We start from the raw sequence: 23,799 nt of genomic DNA on the forward strand, positions 1-23,799 counted from the left end.
TTTCTCCCCTCTCCCCCTGCAAATCTTCTATTTGCCTTTGCCCTACCTTATTTTCTTCATTTTATTTTTTATGCCATTTTTTTTTCTGCATTCATTCTCAAAATATTTTTTCTTCTCATTTAGGTCATGCTTTGCAAGTATGTGTTGGGCGTTTTATTTTATTACTTATTTTAGCCTAATTAAAAGAATATAAACCACATCAAAGTCTGCTGTCTTGCCACAAGGAGTTCTGAATCTGAAGTCCAAAATAATATCCAGTATAGTCTTGTAAATTTGGCTAGTATTTCAGTCATAAATAACGTTGCTTTTCTAGGGTAAAGGAAATCTTTGATTAAATCTTCCCACCGAAGCATTCATTTATCATGACTTTTCTATTCTGAAAGTTATCAAGTCAGTTGTGATGGCAGCTGGATTTTTTGAGCAGTAAGAGAAGAGGTATCTTTATATTTTAAAATAGTTCATGAGAACTATCTCTACCCACCTCCCCTTCTAAACAAAAGGTCAAAATTTACATCTTAACACTAAATTCTGGGTATTGTGTTGTTTTTTCAGCAGCTAAAGGAAGGGAGGTATTCTAAATATTTTTTGTTTCTACTAAAAAAACATATATATATCACAGACTCCTTAGCAGCAGTACATAGAGTTAGACAGTTGTATGAATAATATGGGTAGAAATGAAAGTGATAGTAAGAAATACTGAGCTGACTAGATTCAAGAATCTTATGTCCAATTCCAGCAGCTTCCAGAAGCCACTCTTCCTGCCCCTCAACTCCCACAGTTAAAAAAATCAAGAAGTCTAAGGAGAAGCATAACATTGACACACACAGTGTCTGTAGGTAGTTAGCATAGCTGAGTAGTTCGTTGCTTCTATTACTCAATTAGCTTATTTGATTCAAGAAGAATAGTTAGCCAACAAATATTTATTGACAAGGAGGAAGGACTGTATCACTACCATACCACGTTAGGGGCTGAGGAACTCAGTGGGAAAACAAGAGTTTAAAGACTGGAAGGAAAGCTATACATTCAACAGATTATCACAACTTAGTAAATAAATTAATTCAAGGGTGCAAAGAAATTGTGTGCCAAAGATGGAAACTCAATACATATTTGCATGCGTGTGTGCACAAATGGAACAGAGTTTGAAGTGAATCTTTTTACCACGTGACAGCTTTGCTAATTCATGACAAGCAATATAAATAGCAGCTTCCATATGGAATTTATGTATATCCTTTGTATCATTGTTTTAGCTGTCTGATAAGAACAAGCAAACATGGATTCCACTGATGTCAACAGGTAGAGTTGCTGCAGAAAATTTATTCAAAAAGCGTGATTGTTGTGGGTTCTAATGTAAACAGACGAGCTGTAGGTGCATTTATAAATTTGGATGCCTGCTTACATAAGCAATAGAGCATGGTGGCTAAAAGCAGGCCACTGGAGCCTGGATTCTGTTCTGTACTGGGTCTGCTACTTACTAGCTTTAAGGGGAGTTTGTGGTAGCAATCTCGGTTCTGGTGGTGTCCAGTTCATGGGTCAGACAGCAGTGATGTGATGGAAAAGTCTCTCCTCCACAATGTGGAACACCTTGAATATAAATTTCTACAGTGCTATTAATAGGCATGGCATCAACGACAGTTTTTCAGACTTTGCCCTTCACTCTGCAGAAAAACGAGAATTGCATCTTGAATTTCTTCTTTGGGTAACTTAAAACGCAGTTATGTGAACACCAGCTGCACATATCATGTTACTTACAAAGTTATATAAATGATACTAGTCATATGTTCTTTCAAAGTGATTACTATTCAAAACAAACATCCAAGTCAACAAAACAGTATGAATAACTATGACCATAAATCTTTTTATTAACTCTGTGGTTTCGGCTTTAAAAAAAAAAAAACCCTCATTTAAAATTCTAGTTCGACTCTTCTCAAATAGATTGCACTAGCTAATACGTATCCTGTGCTTACTATATTCCAGGTGCTGTTCTAGACACTAGTAAGTTTTGATTCTAATGAGAAAACAGCTTTATAGAGTAGTTGCAGCTTTTAAATAGTACAGCAACCTCAAGGAGAAGAAAGTGAGAGCAGTACCGACAAATAAGTATATATATAGAGTTTATAGACCAGTGTTCTTTGTATAGCATTTATATTGACACCTAGTTTTATATAAAAACCTTGTATAATTAATTACTGTTCTGAAAAGGAGAGTGGCATTTTTCAGGGGGTCTCTGTTCCACGTGGTCTATCTCTGATGGATCTTAACCAATAAAACCGTTCTTATTCCGCTGCTGTGGGAACTACGCAACAACGGGAAAGTAAGGATAGCTTTAGAGCTTAATTCAGTGGTAAGGACAACTAAGGAGGAGGGAGATGGCGAGTCCCCGAACCCCTTGTTCTTCCCAGCGCCCTCCGCCTCTGTGGGCTGCAAGAAAGGGCGGACCTCGTTTCCGGAGAGGCGCTGGAGGCGGGGTCCCGGGGCCTGGGGACTGGTCTCCGAGAGATGTGGAGCCGACCTGCGCACACCGCACTAGCTCTTAAGGACACTGAGCGCGTGCGCAGGCGCGGGGTGCGATAGGAGCGAGCGACCAAGGTGGCGTTGGAGCGGAGTGCTGAGCGGTCACCAGCTCTGGGCGCGATGAGACCCGGAGAGGAGCAGCCTGTGGTGCGGGGCGCCTGCGACGGCGTCTCGGAGCTGGAGCTGCTGAAGCTGCGCGCCGCGGAGCGCATCGACGAGGCGGCCGAGCGCCTGGGGACCCTGAGCCGCGCCATCTGGAGCGAGCCCGAGCTGGCCTACCAGGAGCACCATGCCCATGGCGTGCTGACCCGCTTCTTCGAGGACGAGCCACCGGCCGCCTCTTGGACGGTGCAGCCGCACTACCAGCTGCCCACGGCCTTCCGTGCGGAGTGGGAGCCGCCTGCGGCCCCGCCGGCGCCGCGCCCGCTGCACCTGGGCTTCCTCTGCGAGTACGACGCGCTGCCGGGCATCGGGCACGCCTGCGGCCACAACCTTATCGCCGAGGTCGGGGCGGCGGCGGCGCTGGGCGTGAAGGGGGCTCTGGAGGGCCTCCCCGGGCCTCCTCCGCCCGTAAAGGTGAGATGGGGACGGGGCGCGGGACTCCCATCACCTGCCCGGGCCGGTACCGACCCGGGAATGGCAGGACCCGGCTCGTTCCGTGCGCACCTGTCCCCTCCTGCCCCGGGGCAGGTGTAAGGGACGGCACTAGACGTCCCAGCCTGGCCTTTGCCAGAAGTCAGAACCCCTGGATAAAAATCCATGAGTTAAGGACCTAGCGACATTTTGCAGATTTTTGTTTCCTCTTATGTAGTTGTAAACAATTGAGTGGACTCTCCCTTTGGAAAGAATTTAGAACCAAACCTGGTTTTCGTTATGGCTTATTTTTGGTAACAGGCGACCGCAGTCTGCTGGAGAGGTTGGTTGTGCAATCTCTGGAGGAGGTGTGATGTAGGGAAACCTACAGCCTCTCTTCATTAGGCACCGTCCAGAAATCTTTGGCAGTCATTGGTGCTGTTGTGACTCGAATCATTGATATTTGGATAGGAAATTTTCAATCGTTAGAACTACCAAAGTTCTAGAAGTATACAAAAAATGGGGAAGTGAATGAACATTTACTACACAGATGAATTGATCCTTGAGTCTTAATGTTTATTTCGTGATTTTAAGAAATATCTCAATTCTTTAAATGGGGAAATGTCGTTTAAGTTTCTTGGGACAAGTTTAATCGTGTGTTACTCTGTTTTTCCAGATGGTATATTCTTCATTCTGTGAGCTAAGATTCAATCATCATCATTCAGGTTAGGGGGAAGACTGTTTTGTTGTATTCTTTAGCCAATTTTTTTCCAGTGTCAGTAACCTTTCTCTTTTCATCCTAACAGTTCCATCTTATGTGGCTTTTTCTCTTTACCTGCCTTCTCTTTTCTGCCTCTGGGGCTTGTTTTTGCATCTGGTTAGGTTTTTATTTTGTTGGGGGTAGGGGGCAGGAGTCCTTTGCCAATGCATGAAACACTGGAGAAGATTTAGCTTTAACCAGGTTTATGAAAAGTTCAGAGAAGTCAGCAAGATTTAATTTGAGAAGTCATCAGATTTAATAGGTCAAGGGTTAAGAGTATAAAGCAGCTTAATTTAAGAGTTTGGGTGTTTTATAACTTCTAACCAAAGCTAGACTTTGGGAATTGTACACACTTCTAATTTCCATTGGTAATGCTGAGTTTTTAGCAAGGTTATTTTTCCCATGTGAAAATGGAATTAATGTCGATTCCCCTTGCAAGCCAAGACTTTTTCCAACTTGTATTGTGTTCTTACACATGATCTTGAAAGTATATTTGTTGTTCATAGATAATTTTTCTTTGCTTTAAAAAAATTGTTTGAAGAAGTTAAGCTTAAATATCAAAGTAAAATGTTTATTCTGTAAAGTTCTCTTTTGTTTAATTAGGTGTTTGGTGACCAATAAATCTGCCTGGTTGAACTGGTGGAATCGAATTAGTAAGTTTGTGTAATAGTTGGCCATTTCTAACTGTGGTCTTATGATTTATTTAATGTTCTTCATAAAGGAGTAATAAGTTAAGACCTTTTAATGAGGTAGCTCAGTAAGTTCAAGCCTGAACATCTAGTCCCAGCTCTGCCTGAAGACTTGCTTTATGACCTGGGACAAGATACTTCATCCTATGCTTCCAAACCACCCTCCCTAAAATGCTGATACAGATCATGTACCTATCAACAGGGTTGTTGTGAGGAGAACTAATAAATAACTGGAAAGTTCCTTACCAGTAAAGTGCTTATGAATAATTATATACATATACTAAAAGCTTGGTCAAGAAGAAGTTTTAAGAAATAAGTCTTAAAAGAATTTTGAGGAACTTAGCATATAGTATTTATCTTTTTTTGTCTTTGTCACTATATAAAGTTGAGTTACAAACAAAAAAAAACAAAATAGAAACATAGATACAGAGAACAAACTGATGGTACCAGACCACATGGGAGGGGGTTGGGGGCCTGGGTGAAAAAGGTGAAGTACAAATTGGTAGTTATAAAATAGTCACTGGGATATAAAGTAAAGCATAGGGAATATAGTCAATAATATGGCAATAACTATGCATAGTGCCAGGTAGATACTAGACTAATCGGGGGAATCACTTCATAAATTATGTAAATGTATAACCACTATGCTGCACACCTGAAACAATATAAAATAATATTGAATGTCAAAAAAAAAGTTGAGTTACAAAATTAGGAGAAATTTCCTGTAGTAGCTTTAGTAGTACATACTTTACACCGAATTGGTATAATAATGTAAGTTAAAACTCGTGATCAATTTAGCACAATAGATTTATGCCCACTGCATTGTTTAAGTGTCAGAACAAAAACATCTCTCCATAGTTTAAGAACTTTAATGTAAATTGTGAATACATATGCAAAGGAACTTGTTTAACATTTTCCTACTAGGATTTTTTTTTTGTTGTTTTGCTCTGATACACGTATTCCCTTCTAGGTAATTGTCCTGGGAACTCCTGCAGAAGAAGATGGTGGTGGCAAAATTGATTTAATTGAAGCAGGGGCTTTTAAAAATCTTGATGTTGTCTTTATGGCCCATCCATCCCAAGAGAATGCTGCTTATCTACCTGATGTGGCTGAACATGAGTAAGTAATCAAGTTGAAATAAATGCCTTAGTGGAAAACAGATTATCAGGATACTTTTATATCTTAACTGGAGACTAAAACTCCATATTTATACATTTAACAAGTAAATTGAAAGATAATGATGTGATGTCTTGCTTGATTTCCAGTGAATCACATTTGGTAAGCATCTTCTAATTGAGATTTAATATGGTGTTCATAATTGGACTATTAAAATAATGGCTGAAAGCATAAGAATAGCAAACAGAATATGTTGACACTTACATTCTATTTGGAACTATCTGAGAGTAATCTGGTTTCTGGAAAATAATGTAGCCTTTAATATGCTGACTTTGCAACTGAATAGATTTGCGAGAAACAGCTTTATTAGACTAGGGAAGAAAACACACGTCTCTAGTTCACTTATTTTAATTTGAGTTCTTTGCAAAGAGGATAAATTCCTGAGTGAGAATACAGAAACTACCTGTGGATTTTAAAGGAATTTGCCAATCTGTGCTTTTCTGATGTGTCTGGTGCTAACTCCTTTTATTTATCTTTCTCTGTTGAAGAGCTCCTTTTGAGGGTGGGGGTACCAAGGAGTATGCATCATTGAAGTGCTTTTTGTAACCCATAAATTTTAACCATCATAGTTGATGGTCCAGTTAGTGGTCCAGTCCCAAGAAGCCACTGCTCAACTGCTTTAGGAAAAACACATGTTCTCCTTGAGGGATAGCAGAACACCCCAGCAGTGCTTCTAGATTATATTTAGTTATTTTATAACTCTCAGCATCCCAGCAGGCCTTGTTTTTAGAGGGTGACTCTTACAAATGTCCTGGTATCTTTGTTCTTATCACCAAGAATTAGTGCTGTGATAGTAGGAAGAATCTTTCAACTTCCGTTTCACGGGTAGTGTACGCTAGTACACCTCCGGAAAACCTTTGCTCTTAGAAGTCTCTGCCACTGTCTCTGGCTAGAGGCGGCTTGCAGCTGCATGCAGGCTTCCCAACCCATCATCCTTCTAGCACTTAGGGTAGCTTTCTTGGCCTTGATCTTGAAGTCAGCTCAGTTGGCCTCAGGCCTTTTCTAAGTGTCTGTCTGGCTTAGATTTTTTTCATTGGCCCTTTTAAGATGGAAAAGAGAACAAGAACAAAAATTAAATTTAAAAAAAATCACTAGTTAATCTTAAAGATCTCTAACAATAAGTAAGATAAATCACTATGTCCCTAATGACTACCTTTCCCACATCTAGCCCTTTCTCTAAAGGTATGTATCCTTCCAGGTCTTTGGGGGTATATCTATAGGTGTAAATAAGTACATGTATAAATTAAATTTTAAAGGAAGATTTTCACCCTGAAGTATTCTGCTAAATATATTGTTGGTGTGGCTGTTGCTTTTTAAAATTAAACAATATGTCTTGAAAATCATTCCATATCATTTTGTTTAAAATACGTTTTTTAAGCCTAAAGTACTATGCTGATACAAAACAACCATTAACATTCTTTTCCTGTAGTTTATTGCGCTTTAAATGTACGTAGGTCTGAACCATTGAAGAAATGGTGCTAGGGCCATTTTCATAAAGGACATCATTTTCCATTTTATAAATTTATCATAGTTTTGTTAAAATTCCAGTTTCAGGGTGATGGCAATAAGATATATATATATATATATATATAGGAAATAACAAGTGTCCTAAAATCTTAAAAATGTATTTGGATGCTTTTACTGTTTTCCTAACAGAATGTTTGGAATCAGTAAAGAGATACCATAAGCATTCTAAGGGCTTCAGAGTCTAGCCTGTTTTTAAAAAAAGACTAGAGTGGCTTTTTAGTAATTTAAATGTGGGTACTATTAATCAGTTGGCTTAAAAATGTTATCTAAGCAAGTCATCTTTATAAATAACTCTTTAATATGCAATTCTTTCTCTACACCTTATTTTTTTATTCTATCTGAGTAGTTAGACTGGTATGGGAACTATTTATAGTAGAATAACAATAATTTATAAAATTTTAAGGTATTAGTTATACAGGTATTTTGGAACATTAATAAAATATTGGTCAGGAACAACTGACTTAATACTACAGTATCTTATAATGTGTGTATAATCTGAGTTTTAGAGGTTGTCCTAACCCATTTCAAATGTCACCTCCTTTTTCTTTCCTTTTCCTTCCCCTATCGTTAAGACAGAATTATCTGAGTTTTTGCAGACCTTTGGTACAAAAATATCACAATGAAGTTTAAAAGGAGACAAGAGTCATCTTTTTTTGTAATTCCAGCACTTAATACAGTATTGCATATTTGTTTGAATTGAATCGTGTACAGATTTAATTTGTACAGGAGGTTGATTGATCAGAGTTCTCTTTTTCTCTTTTTTTGGCCTGCCTTCTTTGTGTCAATCACTGTATTAAGAAACTACAACTAAACTACGTAAATTTCTTTTATTGCTACAAGTGATTTGCAAATAAAAATTCTAGCCGTGAATTAATTTTGACTAATAGGTGGGTAATTCTGATTACTTGGATTTTATTACTTTAGTGATATTGAAGAAAATAACTCCAAATGATGTTTTATTTCCTAGTATGACTGTGAAGTACTATGGAAAAGCATCTCATGCTGCTGCTTATCCCTGGGAGGGAGTCAATGCATTAGACGCTGCTGTCCTTGCTTACACCAATCTGTCCGTGTTAAGACAGCAAATGAAACCAACCTGGAGAGCTCATGGTATGAGTGTCAAATACTTTGTGTGATAGACAGTGCTTAATGTAGTTCAATGCAATATAATTACTTAATAATTTGATCATTTAAAAAAAAAAGGAAACATTTTGTGTACTTCATATGAATGTTCCAAAGTTTGTAAACATTTTCATAAGTTATGTGACAGGATACTAGGACGTTAGTCTACATGTGGGAAGACAGTTAAGATTATTTATACATAAATGGCATGGTCATTTTGAGTATTAGAGATGATGGTTTGTGTAAGGATCTGTGTTCTTTCTCTGGTCATTTGAAAGTTCGAACTTGATTTTCCAGTATCCTAACTGTCCCTTAATGATAAAGAAATTTTGTCATTTCCTCAATTTAAAAAAAGTTATGTTTACTGGTTTTATTTATTCAAGTGATGTTAATCCTGAGTAACATCTTTTAAAATTACCTGTATCTCCTTAATATAACTACAGTAATAAAGAACTGTCTTGAAGGTACAAATTTATTTTTTAGTTTATTTCCTTATGCTTTGTGAACTTATTATACTTTAATACCCATTCTTTACATGATTTTGCTGTAGCCTGAAATCAGTTTGTAATTATACTTTTACCAATTCCCTACCTTAGTTTCTTTAAAAGGAATAAGCAGGAATATGTAAAAAATATATATATTTTTTAAGTCAGGTCATATAAAATTAGATTTTGCATACCTATTTTAGTTATAACTGAATGGATAAGTCTTCCTTCTGTGTGTAGTTCCAAATAAATGCATTTGTTTTGACAGTTAATAGTTTTTAGTGATCTTTGACCTGCATTGGTTTCTTGTTGGCATGAAAATTATTTTCAGAGAGCCAAGTGCCATTTAAAACATTTATGGAGAAAAAACAGAAGAACTTCACTTTCTTTCTCTTTCTCTTCCCTTTTTGGCATTTCTTTGGGTATGTGTCCCCTTCCCCAAAATAATGAATTAATGAGGGACTATTGAGTGGCTGCTGAGAACAACTGCACTTTTCAAAAGTCACCTTCAGCTGAACTGGAAAGCAGAGTTTTTTGCTTTTTGTTTTCCCAGTGGCAGCCATTTTAGCTCAGTAGCCCAATTCTTGGGAAAGGCCACTTCTTGACATTGGAGAAGACACATTTCCCTGTGCATCTAAAACTAAATGTGAATAAGTAAATGAGGACACAAGTTTTAAAAAGTCACTTTTGCCCCTTGCCTCAGGACTTAATTTCTCTTTCAGTTTCAGGGTGTTTTTAAGGTTTTGCTGTGTGCAGTTTTGCTGTCCGAGTGGCATAGCTGGGATCCATATTTTGAGGAACTTTAGTGTCTCTGTGAATCCTGTCCCAAGAGCTTTCCTGAGCTCACTTGGGGGAGTTTCTGTTCTTTTTCACTCTAGGTTAGCACGAGGCCTGGAAATTAGTATTTATTATAAATGCTCAGGAATAGGTCTCAACTCAAAAAAAAAAAACCCACACAAACCTCAAAAATGGAGTTTTAGCTTGCTTCTTAGGCTGCAACTGGATTTAGAGTTCCCCAAATAATTCATTTTTTTGTGTCTGCTCTGGCTTAAATTTTCTTGCCTTTAAAAACAAACGAACAGTTTCGTTAAAAGGTTGCTCTCTTTTTGGCCAGGAGGATGGGAAACCAAACTGTTGGCATGCTTTTCAGGGAAATTCTCAGCAAAACCTCTTAAAAAAAAATACAACAACTTTTTTCCTCAGGAGGCGGGGAATGGGAGAGCTCCTTTCCATTAGTGACTCAGTCCTGTGGGGTGGGAGTGGGGGCATTTCTCATCAGGGCAAAGAGCCCCTGTACCCAGTGAGGTGAAACTTGCAAATGATATTGTCCCCTTTCTCATTGTATTGGTGTGGCCTGGAGCTCACCAAAGGTTCCAGTGGGCAAGCCCCCTGGTGTTTGGAGACAAAGGAATAACCTACTTGGTTTCCTTGATTCAACTCATGCTCTCTGATGAGTGTGGCAGAGAGAAAGTCACCCCCACTCCATGGGCTTTCCCAAAGGGCTTTTTCCCCATTTGTGCCAAGTTAATTAAGCATTGGGACATGAAGTGACATGAAGTCATTGTCAACAGGATGAGTCACAGACCTGGAGTAATCTCCAGGTTTGGGTAGGAGGTCTGAAGAAGCCCATTCAGCTGCAAGGAAAAGGCCTCTGGTCTTGATTTGAAACCTAGCCTTCAGCCCATCCAAGCTGGGAGCTGGCAAGCACCAGCAGTCAAAGGCCCCCTGATCTGGTTTTATCAAGATATATATATATATATTTTTTCCCCAAACACATTTTCTAAACACCTTGTTGCCAAAGCCATGGTAAAAAACAAAAACAACAACAACAACAACAAAACAATAAATAAAAATAAATAAAATATTCATGGAATTCTCGAGGTATGAGGGTAATTACAGAACTTCATATCATTGGGTTTTTTTCTTATGTCAAAAGTTTGTCAATATGTACAATTGTAATAAAGCCTACTGAAATAAAATTACTTTCCAGAAGGCTTAATATAGTTATAAAAATTTCTAACACTTTTTTGTAGTCAGGAATCATAATTTCTTGTTATATAAATTCCTTAGAATAAAGCACATATAAATAATTATTTCTTTTCCTATTAGTCAGAAAGTATCACCCTATGTATAGAAGCTTTTGTTGTACAACACATCAAAATCTTTGATTGGTATATTTGTGAAGCAAATAAATTTATTTTTCTTTATGTACGTATTGGTTGAAAAACTTTATTGGTATATTTAAGCTTAAAGAAATGATCTCCAAGCTCAATTCCAGTAATTTGATTCTTTTTATAGGTATAATAAAAAATGGTGGTGTAAAACCCAATATCATTCCTTCTTATTCTGAGTTAATCTATTACTTCCGTGCACCTTCAATGAGAGAACTTCCAGTTTTGACCAAAAAGGCAGAAGATTGCTTCAGAGCTGCAGCTTTGGCTACTGGGTGCACAGTAAGAACGTTTAAGAGTTAATCTAAGTTATAGTCAGAGGGCTGGAGTTGCTTATATTAACTTAGGTTAGAACCTTACTTGCTTCTTTTTCATATGGTGATGTCTTGAATATGTAAAATCAGTTGACTGAATAGTTGATGTGAAAGTCTTTAATTCTTATTTATTTTACTCAGTGTCTGGATAAGGAAGATTACAGTTGTCTTATTACGCAGTAATTAGAATAACTGATACCGCTGAGCTAGAATTCCTGCCTTTTTGCAAGTTATATCCTTCCTTACCAGTAGTTATGCTTTTAGAATTACTCTGTATGGTTTCTATAAAGGGACCTTTATGGCAAAATCAGCAAAAGCTATTATTGGAGAAGTTACAGCTATGCGTAGTAGTGCTATAAATACTTATGGCTTGCTGGAGTGAACTTTAAATAGACACAGAAGTTAGTCAAGAGGTTTTGTTCATTTGAAGCATAAAGTCAATGACATTTGTGGCCAATCATGTGGGGCATACAGTGGGGTGAGAAGTTACAGGATACAGAAATCTTGCCCTGGGGGAGCCTGGAGTCTAATTGGGGAGATGAGATCTGGATCTGGCCCCTCAGCCTCACTGATTCTGTAACTTTTGGAAAGGTTATTTCATATCTCTGGGCCTCCATTTTTCTCTCTAAAAATGGAATAATAATATAATCTATCTTAGGGTTCTTGTAAGAATTAAATGAAACAGTGTTTCTGAAGAGTTAGGGTCTAACCCTCATACATAGTACCTTATCTTTTTTCTACCCTCATTAGACTAGAGATGTATGATTTATTCAGATAGTAATGGTAATTATCAGACAGGATATGTCCAAAGACTTAAAATTCAAGCATTTATCCCTTGTTTATTTATAATTATAAGTATTTTAAATATTATAAATTAAATATATGAACTATTGTCATGAGCTATAATATAATATTCCCTTAGGATAAGGTTCATTGTTATTGGATTTAAATCTGTATTTTAAAGCATCTTTTAATAACTTTTTATATTTTGGATGACTTGTAATATCTGATTAAGGTGTCATTGTTTCTAACTTAGATGTTGCTAAGAATAGAGGAAATGTCATCTCTGCCATTTTATAATTGGCTTTTGCTAATGTTATAGGTATTCCCTTTAGTGTGAGGGTGTAGTACTCATTCCGATTTAATCAAAACTAAATCTATAAATTGTGAATCTTCTATCTTTCTCTTGGTGTCAGTGTCGGTTTGTATATTGAATATTAGTAAAGATTAATTTCTTTCTTTTAGAGGCCACAGCCTAGAGCAGTGTTCCTCAAGATGGAACACTTTGGACCACCTGCATCAGAATTACTTGGTGCTGGTTAAAATGGAGATTCCTGGCTCCCTTCTACACCCTACTTAGGTGACTGAAGTTGAGACCCACTGGCTAGTAGAGCCTGGTGACATCATGTTTTGATGCATGTATAAGAAAGAAGGTAGGGTCCTAGGAACTATAGCTATAGAAAATATATATATTTTTTAATGTAAGAGATTTGAGAGTGTTTATATCCAGAAGGAAAAGTGACCTCTTTTAAACCTTTCTTTAAAAAAGAAAAGCATTGCTAGTTAGAAATTTAGATAGTGAACTTGAGTTTTTTATTTCCAAATTTTCTTTTTTAATTTTTTTATTAGGTAGAAATTAAAGGTGGAGCACATGATTATTACAATGTCCTTCCCAATAAGAGCCTATGGAAAGCTTATGTTGAAAACGGGGAAAAGCTAGGAATAGAATTCATTTCAGAAGATGATGCAGTTTTGAATGGCTCTTCAGGTAATTAAGTTCTTTCATATATTTTGTTATTTGAGGATGGGATATACAATCTTTGATTAAATGGTTTTGTTTAACAGCTTTGAAGATAGGGAGGTATGCTGATGTTTTTAATGATAATTTTCACAAACATAGTGGTTAGGGGAAAGAAACTAGTAAACTTTTCAGTAAATGTAGAGTGTCAAATGAGCAGATTTCCTTTTAGAAATAGCCAACATACTTTATAGTCTAAATATTTCTAGTGTTTAACTTTGCTTAGTGCTAAGTTTTAAATACGCTACTTAAGGGCAAATCGAATTTTAATTCATTCTCAGTTACCAACATGCAGGCTACTGAGTACTTAGTTACATGAGCTCATTTTCAATTTCTGAGGCGTAACAGCTATTAGAATTTAAATAACCATAAGTGTATTGGGGGTATTTTAGATGTTTTCCTTTTGAAAGCATTACTAATATGTTTGCATGTTAGAGATGTATCTCCTAAAATAAAATAATAGATGTTGATGAAGTAAACTCAGAAAGACTTGGTGATTAAAAAGGGGTGTTGATGGCACTCATTAAGATAAGGAGTTCAAGAGAACGAGCAGGTTGGGGTGTGGTGGGTTGGCATAAACGATTAGTATGTTAAATGTGAGTTGCTTATAGGATTTCTACAGGGAGCTGTCCAGTAGCTCGTTGACTCTAAACCCCAAAAGATGTCTATGTTGGAAATTTAGGAGTTATCAATATTGGAAAGGTAATTGAAAACATAGCAGTTGATGAATTTGCCCAAGTACACAGGGAGAAGAAGCAGCACAAAGATGAACCCTAGGGATCACCAGCACTTAGGAAGGAGACAAGCAAAGGAAGCGATGGAGAGAAGGAGACAGCAGTCAGAGAGGAAGCCAGACGGTCAGGAGAGAGTAGAGTCATGGAAGCCAAAGGAGTAGAGAATTTCTAGAAGAGGAGGAGCAGTAAATCATGACAGGTGCAAGGGGACTGAATAGTATCAGTGTGGTCTAGTATCCATTGAACTAGCAATTAGAAATTCATGGCTTGTTTTACCTTTCCAAGGGTCTACTGATTTTGGAAATGTTAGTTTTGTGGTTCCTGGGATTCATCCATATTTTTACATTGGATCTGATGCCTTGAATCATACAGAACAATATACTGAAGCTGCAGGTATGTTAGAAGTGAGTGTTTTGGCATCTGCTCTGTTTGTAGTAGTGTCTGCGATTCCAACTGTTTAAGTTTAGCCTATTATTATTACATTGCCTAATGTCACCTCAGAACACACTGTATTGTGGCGGGCAGTGGGGAGGCAATTTAGATATTGAGAGCTAAACTGGAAACTAATATGTTAATTTATAATAAATATGGAGGTATCTTTATTTTTCTTCAACTTTTAGGATCACAAGAAGCTCAGTTCTACACTTTGCGTACAGCCAAAGCTCTGGCAATGACAGCGTTGGATGTTATTTTTAAACCAGAGTTGCTGGAAAGAATCAGAGAGGACTTTAAGTTGAAACTTCAAGAAGAAGAGTTTTTAAATAGAGTAGAATAAAAGGAAGATTTAAAAGCCACTTATGGATCATTAAGAAGATGTGATGATTTTTTTTCTTAATCTTTTTGATGAAGGAGGTGGGCATGCTTATTTTTCAATCTTAAAGGAGTCAAATTCCTCTTACCCGAAAAGTGAGGACATTGTGGAGAAAACACATTACCAAAATCTAAAATTAAAATGTTCACAAATCTATACTTGATGGAATTGTGATCTTTCAGGAGCTGGTATGTGGTGGCATTTCTTAAATAACCTGGATGCTCTATGGTTTATCAGTGATAATATTTTATAAATTATTGTATATGTTGTATAAGTGTATTTTAAAAGATCCAAGAGATTTCACACATTATATTCAGAATTGATGCATGAAAGTTTTGTGGGTTTTTTTTTTTTTGTATATGGTAGTAAAATTGTTTTATAAAGTAGTTTTAAAATTCAAGTTCTAAATTTAGGGAAAGTTCATTGTGATATCTCACTATATTTGTTTTGGTTTAGAGAATCTCTTCATTGATAATAAACTCAGGTGTTTAATCAGACATGCTGTGGGAAACAAACAGAAACTCAGGTACAAAGAATAAGCTTTAGTTTTACCATTTGAAGGAAAATGAAAATGTTCTTTATATATATATATATATAATTAACTGAGAAGTGGCATTAAAATGTTATTCCTAATTCCATGTTACTGTAATAGGAAAAATTATAAATGGATAGGATAGGACTCTTCCTGTAAGGTGTTTACTTGATAGCCCAGTGTGTTCTAAAAGGACTTAATGAAAGAAGAGTGATATCCAGTGTAATTTATGGATGATGTGATACAGAATTGCACACCTGAAATCTATGTAATTTTACTAACAATTGTCACCCCAATAAATTTAAAAAATAATAAAATTTAAAAAAAAAAAAAAAAAAAAAAAAAGAATGATAGGGCCGGCCCGGTGGCTCAGGCGGGTGGAGCTCCGCACTCCTAACTCCGAAGGCTGCCAGTTCAATTCCCACATGGGCCAGTGCGCTCTCAACCACAAGGTTGCCGGTTCAACTCCTCGAGTCCCGCAAGGGATGGTGGGCTCTGCCCCCTGCAACTAGCAACGGCAACTGGACCTAGAGCTGAGCTGCGCCCTCCACAACTAAGACTGAAAGGACAACTTGAAGCTGAATAGCACCCTCCACAACTAAGACTGAAAGGACAACAGCTTGACTTGGAAAAAAGTCCTGGAAGTACACACTGTTCCCCAATAAAATAAAAAATAAAAAAAAAATTTATATAAAAAAAAAAAAGAAGAGTGATATCTACTTATCTTGAATGAACGTCATATAACTGGTCCCATCTTCCTAGCAGCCCTAGTCAGGCTTCTCTTCAGAAGCCAGCCTGGCTGGACAATATTGTAGTTTACTGAGTTTAGGGATAGTATTCTATCCTCCTTAAACTCCGTGCTAGCCCAATGTTAAACACATTATAAGTTTTTCCTGTTTCATATTTTAGTGTGAATTTCTTGAACAGATAAAAGAATGTGAAGAAAGTATTTGGTAAAAAAATGTTTTAAGCTGTGAATGTAGTAAACATTCAGTATACTTTATCTTAAAGGGAATCCTCAAATTGGAGGGTAAACATTCCAAAATGGAAGGAGAAAGAGAGAAAAGTGAATATTTGGCCTTTGCTGTAAGCAAGTCACTTAGGCCTCTCTGAGCCTTTAGCTCTCCATTTGGAAAGTTAGATTAAATCATTTATACTTACAGTCCTTTGAAACTCTAATTCCTGATAGTTTGGGGGAGAGTTAGTACTTGAGAATTGCTTATCTTCTATATGGAGGTCTCCCAAACTACAGCCCAATTTGGCAAGCAGTATGGTTTTATATGGCTAGCGCGCTAAAAATTATTTTTACGCTTTTGCGTGGTTGTAGGGGGGAAAAAAGCAACAGACACCAGATGATGTAATTTGCAATACCTAAAATATTTATCATCTGGTCCATCACAAAAAAGTTTGCCAGCTCCTGTCGTGTATAACAATAAAATAAAACCTGTTTCTCTTTGATGTACATTATATAATCAGATATTCTCCTAGGATAAAACTTCAGGCCTCTAAATTGAAAACAGTGAGAACAGGGATTTAGATGGCAGTGCTCAGACCTCACCATTATAATGCATCAGCAGTGTGTCCTCATTGGAAGTTCTGGACGTTTGTTATCTTTTAACCTTTGGTTCACTTGGGAGTGCAGCTACCCTGCTGCCTTAAGACTTTCCCCTATCCAAGCCAATCATAACTTTTCATATCAGCTTTTAGAGTTTGATCCTCCATGTCACCCTTTGTCTGATTATTTACAATCTCAGATAGTTGTGATTGGTATGCAGTTTATATACAGGGGAGGGATCAACAAAGGCAAAGGCTGAGAACTGGGAATGTCCGAGACCTCTGGTTTCTATAAACAATTAGTTTCCTAATTACCCATTTTATAAGTTGCTCAACTATAAGTGTTAAACTCCTGCACTCAGGAATGTGATTTTATTTTCTGAAGCCTTGATAACATTCTAGAACATTCTAGTGATTGTTAACTGGTATCCCAACACACTAATATTCTCCCGTCTTTGGGAAAGTGTCTGTCACAAGTTAATTGTTACTCATACAAAGTGTTTGTATTTTTTTGTGTGATTAACTTCCTTTTTAAAAACAAATTAGCAAAAAAATTGAGTATTAGCATTCTGTGGCTTCACTTGCATGTGATAAGTATTCTTGTGTGGGGGAACAAGTCGTGCAGTTGCCGCTGGCATGCGGGGCGCAGGTGCGATCTGCACCGATGCAGTCCCACAGCCCATAGTGAGGACTAATACTGATGCACCACTAAGATGTGGAGTTTCTGTACTATTTCTTCATCCATTTTTGAAATATTTGGTCAAAATAAGGGTTTACCCATTGGAGTATGTCATTGGTTTCTCACGCCAGGAAAAGGGTTGAGAACTGATACTTCTAGAGTCTATCTAGAAGTCTGAGGTTTTTTCAGATCTTACCTTGATGTTTCACGTTATTTTAACAGTTTTTTAATATAGTTCAGATTTTAAAATACCCTTTTACTTTTATATACCAGTGAATTAATTGAGCCATGTTACACTATAAACTGTAAATAAATACATATTAGCTTGGTGCAAAAGTAATTGTGGTTTAAAAGTTTAAAAACAATTGCAGAAACCACAGTTATTTTTGCACCAACCTAATAAATAAACGCAGGAGTCAAATTCTCACGTCCAGAGCAAGCAACTGTAGCTCATCTTCATTATGCCGTTTGAATTTAGGAGAGCGCTTCCTTTATAGTGATCGTTTTTCCTTTTTGGAACTCATATTGCAGTGGCATGTTTTCTAAGTGTGCTAAATTTTCATGAATGTTTATACTTGTCTTAAATTATCATTGTTGGTTGGTTAGTCGGTCCTCACAATTTGGATTCAACTTCCAAAGATTTTGAAAGTTAAAGAGGGCAGCATTAGATTATAGATGAACAGCGTCACTTTTAGAAGGGTTATATTTAGCTCTTTATACTTAAGAGGTGAATGCTTATTTTTAGGGTTGACAAATGAATAGAACTTTTTAACGTTTGTAGTTTTGTATCTTATTCTTGAGGAAGGGGGCGACTCAGTTTTTCTCCCAGAATTAGGCTAAGTGACGACACTATTATTATCATTTAAATTCTGTGATTGATATAGATGTTATGTTATTCCCCCACTAGATTATATATATTTTTGAAGCCAGTGTCTTTTCAATTTGCTTAATCTGTTTTGGTAAACCTAACTGAGTTGGAAAAAAAGGCCAAGCTGACTTAGAGCAAAGTTTAAAATTAAGTGATTTTTGAAATATTGAATTAATTCTGACTTAAACTACAAGTACAGGTGGACCTGCTTAAGGTGTCTATGTTTCTAAGGAAAATGCTTTTTATTACATACCTTTTGCAATCTTTTATTGTTCATACCCTTAACTGAAAGCCTTTTCTCAAATATCTATTTTTGGCTATGTGTGTTAAATTAATAGACGAAATGTATAATTCAAATTAATGATTTAAATTTGATTACAGATTGAAAATGTTTTCTCTTAAGTGACTTAATTTTTTAAAAAAATTTTATTAAATTTATTGGGGTGACATTGGTTAGTAAAATTATATAGGTTTCAAGTGTACAATTCTATAATACATCATATATATATTGCATTGTATGTTCACCACCCAGAGTCCTTCTTCTTCCATCACCATATATTTGACCCCCTTTACCCTCTTCTACTACTCTACCACCCCCCTTAACCTCTGGTAACCACTAAACTGTTGTCTGTGTCTGTGATTTTTTGTTTGTTTGTCCTGTTCTTTTGTTGCTTTCAGTTTTATATCCCACATATGAGTGAAGTCATATGGTTCTTGACTTTTTGTGTCAGACTTATTTCATTTAGCATGCATGATAATCTCAAGGTCCACCCATGTTGTCACAAATGGCATTATTTCACCTTTTTTATGGCTGAGTAATATTCCATTGTACATATACATGTATATATACACCACATCTTCTTTATTCTGTCATCTATTGAAGGACACTTTGGTTGTTTACATGTCTTGGCCATGTGAATAATACTGCAATGAACATAGGGGTACATACATCTTTATGGATAAATGTTTTCAGAGTTTTTGGGTAGATATCCAGAAGAGGGATTGCTGGGTCATATGGTAATTCTATTCTTAATTTTTTGAGGAATCTCCCTACTGTTTTCCATTGTGTCTGTACCAATTTACATTCCCACCAGCAGTGTATGAGGGGTCCTTTTCCCCCACAACCTCTCCAACACTTGTTATTGTCTTCTTGATAACAGCCATTCTAACAGGTGTGAGGTGGTATCTCATTGTGATTTTCATTTCTCTAATAGTGAAGTTGAGCATCTTTTCATATATCTGTTGGCCATTTGTCTCTTTAGTGACTTAATTTTTAAAGCATGTCCGAATATGGGGCATATATAAAACAAGCATGTGGCACTATTAATAACTAAGTTGTTATCTGTCATATAATAAGATTGATTATAGCTAATATTTAGCTTGCCTGTTACAATTTTCAGACTGCTTTTCAGTTTTAACAAACTTCATATATGAACTATTCAGGAAATGTTTCCCTTTTAATTGCTTCTCCCTATAATACTCATAAGAGCTGGGGCATTTAGGATAAACTACAACATTTTCAGGTATTTATGAATACCTGTATAAACTGAAAGTTTTTGATTTCCCCAATCCTCCAAGGACTGTTTATTTATTAATATATTTACTGTATTGATATTTTAACTGTTACTTTTAACAGTTGAGTTCAGTGAACATTTATTGAGGACTGCCTACTTCTAAGCACTGGGGGATAAAAAGAAGAGTAAGACATGGCCTGTGCCCCCACAAGGTTGAGGTTGGTGGTGCATTTTCGTAAGATTTACTTTATCTGAGCAATACTGGGATTGAAAGAACATTTGAAAGCTGCTGTCTTGGAAATTTTTGAGGAAGTGTTTATAAAATAATTTTTAAATACCCAAGTCACGTCCATCTGTTTGACCAGGAGAAATTGATATAAAAAAGTTTTTTTTTTTGTTTTAAAGAATGATTGTCTGATTTTATATGCTCTTTTTAAAAAAAACCTCTGATAGTTTTTGTGTTTTATATATTTCTAACGTTTTACCTGAAGCATCCCTTTTAGTCTTTTGGAAAATGTCCTTCAAACTATAAAAATAAATTTTCATTGTAAAAGAAATCGATTATCTTTGTGCTAGCTAGCAACTCTTCATAAGCCGATAAGGTATGATAAACTACTTATTTTATTTTTTTACACACTCCAGAAAGTATTTTGTAATTATATAGTTGAGGATGGTGCATTTTGATATGTATGAAGTTTATATTTTCAAGTAAGGATCTCTGTCTACTACTATCAGATTGTAGTCATGTTAAAAAAATCTTTTAATACATATTAAAGTATGTATGAAAAATCTAGAATGTTAATAAATATGTTTAATAGCAATTGTCATGTGGTTTTTCAATATGTAAATTGTTTTTGAAGCAAACCAGAGAGCATTTATAAAATACTCTGATCAGGAAAAATAAAGACATCTCTTTCCACACAAAAGCACTAATACTAAAATAATCGAAAGAAAGTAGATTAAATTCAGAATATGGAATTGAAAAGTTAAAGCATACATTTATTTTGAGAGTTGTGATAATACTGAGGTGAGCTAAATGGTGTTACTCTAAAATTATTGATGTGTGCATTGGATAATGTACTTTCTTATTACTGTAGGTACTAAATTTCCCATATATAACAATCGCTGAAATTCAGTTGTTGTAACACAGTTCTTGATACACATCACAACATCCAAATGAAATTGTTCCTTCTGGGCATGTGTGGTGATTACACCCCCACACGGTGCCAGGCTCCATGGTCAAACTTCCGAGTCCATGTTCCTAGACAATGGATTGCAGGTGCAAGCCTCGGTTTTGTGAGGGATTCTCCATTTAAAAAAACGCATCATACAAAAAGCTTATGGATTGGAAATTTAAAGTAATAAAACAAACTGGTCTTTCACCACAGACGGTTTGAGAAGCACGGGTCTCGAACATTGCAGATTCCGTAATAGGTGCTCAATATTACATGTTGAACAAATGAGTGAATAGAAAGGTGTCCGTGATGGGTAAAAAAAAATGTCCTCATATTAGAGTTCCTGTATTAAGTGTGAGACAGTTTGTTTACTTGTTCAGTATTTATTATCTGTAATAAGGTGAAGGAAAATTGGGTTAGGATTCTTCACTTATTAACCATGTTATCTGCATGCTAGTCAGTCAGCCTTTCTCGGCCTTTAAAGTTGCCTCATTCAGGTTCAAATGAAACAGTGAATGTGAAAGTACCTTTTTGTAAAGCTGGGTTTGACAAATGTGAGGTTTCATTGTTACCAACAAAACATTTTTTATTCTCTCAATTCTAGCATCACAACTCCTCTCCATAAAATACGAATTATGAAAACACTAAATATTGGTTAGGAATGTATAACACAGGAAGAGAATATTGCCGTTAATGAAAAGCTGCTCTGACTAACCCCAGTCTGTCCTGGCGGGCTCTCTGAACATCTTCACGATGCCCACATTTACAACAATGTTAAGAAATCCTCAAAACCTTGAAATGCCTTCTGAACTACCAGGCAGAAAACATGTTTGATATTGTTTTCAAGTGTATTTTATAATATTTTAACTCTTCAAATAAATTATTCAATATGGCCATATGGTACCTGCCTATTAACCTGATAATATCATTAACCAAATCTTCCTACTCTCCAGTAGGAAGCAAAAGTTTAAGTACTCTGGATGCCCACTTATATGGTAAGGTTTTCTCCAAAATTATTCGTCAGAAAAGATGGAGTTGCTCTATATTTGGGTCTTTACAAAGTCACATTACAGAGCTCTCTCTTAATCACACACCTTGGACAGTAGAGAACTGCCTTGAGGAAATATTAGCATGGAAATGACTTCAATCAATGCTAGCTTTAAATGAGATCACCTAAAAGATTCCCTAGAAAAGATAACAAAGAAATTTAGTATGAATTTAATCACTTATTCTTCATAATCACTAGGATGGATATCAATTTTACAAATCACCTTAAAAAACAATACTGTATGTGATTATGTTGTGGAAAGATCGAGAATAAATACCTGTAAATGCATTAGATGAACTATTATGCAAATGAATAATTCTCATAGATATCTTATGGACTGAATTGTGCCCCACCTCGATTTCACATATTGAAGACTTTACCCCTAAAATGTGAGTATATGTGGAGATAGGGCCTTGAAAGAGGTTAAGGTTAATTAAGGTTAAATGCGATGATAAAGGTGGGGCTCTAATCCAATATGACTGGTGTCCTTATAAGAAAGGAAGACACACCAGAGATGAGTGCACTCAGAGAAAAAGGCTATGGGAGGACATAGCAAAAGGATGGCCATCCGAAAGCCAAGCAGAGAGGCCTCAGAAAAAGCCAAACCTACCGACACCTTGATCTTGGACTTCCAGCCTCCAGAACTACAAGAAAATAGATTTGTGTTGTTTTAAGCCACCTGATCTATGGTACTTTGCTATGGCGGCCCAAGTAGACTAATACAGCATCCTACATGCTGGTTCAAATGGTAGAGTTTCTCAAATGAAGTAGATGGAAGTTCAGATGATATGCCCTGGAAACTTGCTAGATGACTCAGAGTGGCCCTGGTCATGAAGAAGCCCCTGGCAAGGATGTCTATGAAGACATCATGAAATTGTTTAAAAAAATAAGCATGAAAAAAAAAATTTAAAATAATTTTTTAATATTAAAAAATTAAAGTTAATGTTTAACTATTTCTTTTATATCCCTTTCAGGTTATTTACTTGAGTGTCAGAAAACTTTCTTTTGATGAGCTTTTATTGGGGATGGCCTTGTAATTAGGATTTGTACAAATGTGGTTTTTTTTTCCTACATGAGAATAAAGTATAGCCCTGCATATGAAGAAATATTTAGTATACGTGATCAGATTAACTTTGGAATGAAAATAATGTTATTACATATAGAATTCACTTTATTAAAGTGAGTTTCAAACAAATGCTGTTTGGATAAGTTTGGTGGGGATTGATCCTATACATACCCATATATAGTATAAGTAACTATTTGTTTAAAGTAATACATCAAATTAAAACCCTCTCCTTTATCCCATGCCCTGACATTAGTGGCCATTGTTTTCTGGTTCATAGAAAATGCTGGTCTTCACTGCATATAAATACAGATGGCCAGTCATTTCTTTTTTGTCTTCAGAAACCATGTATTTCTCATCGTAATGAGTTATAGGTAGTCCCCAATTATGCATTTTCTTGAAATGTTTATACAGGAAAAAAATCAGTCTGAGTTCCTCAGTAAAGGTATTTCACTACTGAGAAAGGACTTCACTTTGAACTAGGACATGCATCAAAGTAGCAATGATTATAAAACAGGAAACACTTAAACAAGTTTTCTAGTCTAGTTATCGCAATGACAAAACTGACAAAATGCATGCGTATACCCTTATCTGCAGTTTCCCTACCAGGGAAATTCCTACCAAAATCAGAAGCAATTGCACCAATCCAAAGACATTTTCTTGTGAAGAGGTGAAAACTCGTAAACCATAAGATG

At 36.2% G+C, this 23,799-nt stretch overlaps 1 protein-coding gene across 2 annotated transcripts; it reads left to right on the plus strand.

Annotated features, from left to right (window-relative positions):
* Positions 1 to 2,475: 2,475 nt before the first annotated feature.
* On the plus strand, positions 2,476 to 15,534 carry PM20D2 (peptidase M20 domain containing 2). Of its 2 annotated transcripts, none has more exons than XM_033094019.1 (7): positions 2,476 to 3,087; positions 5,504 to 5,652; positions 8,204 to 8,346; positions 11,142 to 11,296; positions 12,958 to 13,096; positions 14,146 to 14,264; positions 14,481 to 14,656. In XM_033094019.1, the coding sequence occupies exons 1-7, from the start codon at positions 2,632 to 2,634 to the stop codon at positions 14,532 to 14,534; spliced, it is 1,215 nt and encodes a 404-aa protein (XP_032949910.1). In that variant the 5' UTR covers positions 2,476 to 2,631; the 3' UTR covers positions 14,535 to 14,656. The 2 variants fall into 2 exon arrangements, with proteins under 2 accessions (XP_032949910.1, XP_032949901.1); XM_033094010.1 differs by having other exon boundaries at positions 2,486 to 3,087; positions 14,146 to 14,253; positions 14,481 to 15,534.
* The last annotated feature ends 8,265 nt before the right edge of the window (positions 15,535 to 23,799 follow it).

Source organism: Rhinolophus ferrumequinum, chromosome 3 (genome assembly GCF_004115265.2).
Source record: "Rhinolophus ferrumequinum isolate MPI-CBG mRhiFer1 chromosome 3, mRhiFer1_v1.p, whole genome shotgun sequence".
Taxonomy (NCBI): Eukaryota; Metazoa; Chordata; class Mammalia; order Chiroptera; family Rhinolophidae; genus Rhinolophus; species Rhinolophus ferrumequinum.

Coding starts and splice junctions, on each gene's coding strand:
- PM20D2 (XM_033094010.1), top strand. CDS start 2,632: ATGAGACCCGGAGAGGAGCAGCCTGTGGTGCGGGGCGCCTGCGACGGC. Junction 11,297..12,957: donor CTTTGGCTACTGGGTGCACA/GTAAGAACGTTT, acceptor TTTTTTTATTAG/GTAGAAATTAAAGGTGGAGC. Junction 14,254..14,480: donor ACAATATACTGAAGCTGCAG/GTATGTTAGAAG, acceptor TTCAACTTTTAG/GATCACAAGAAGCTCAGTTC.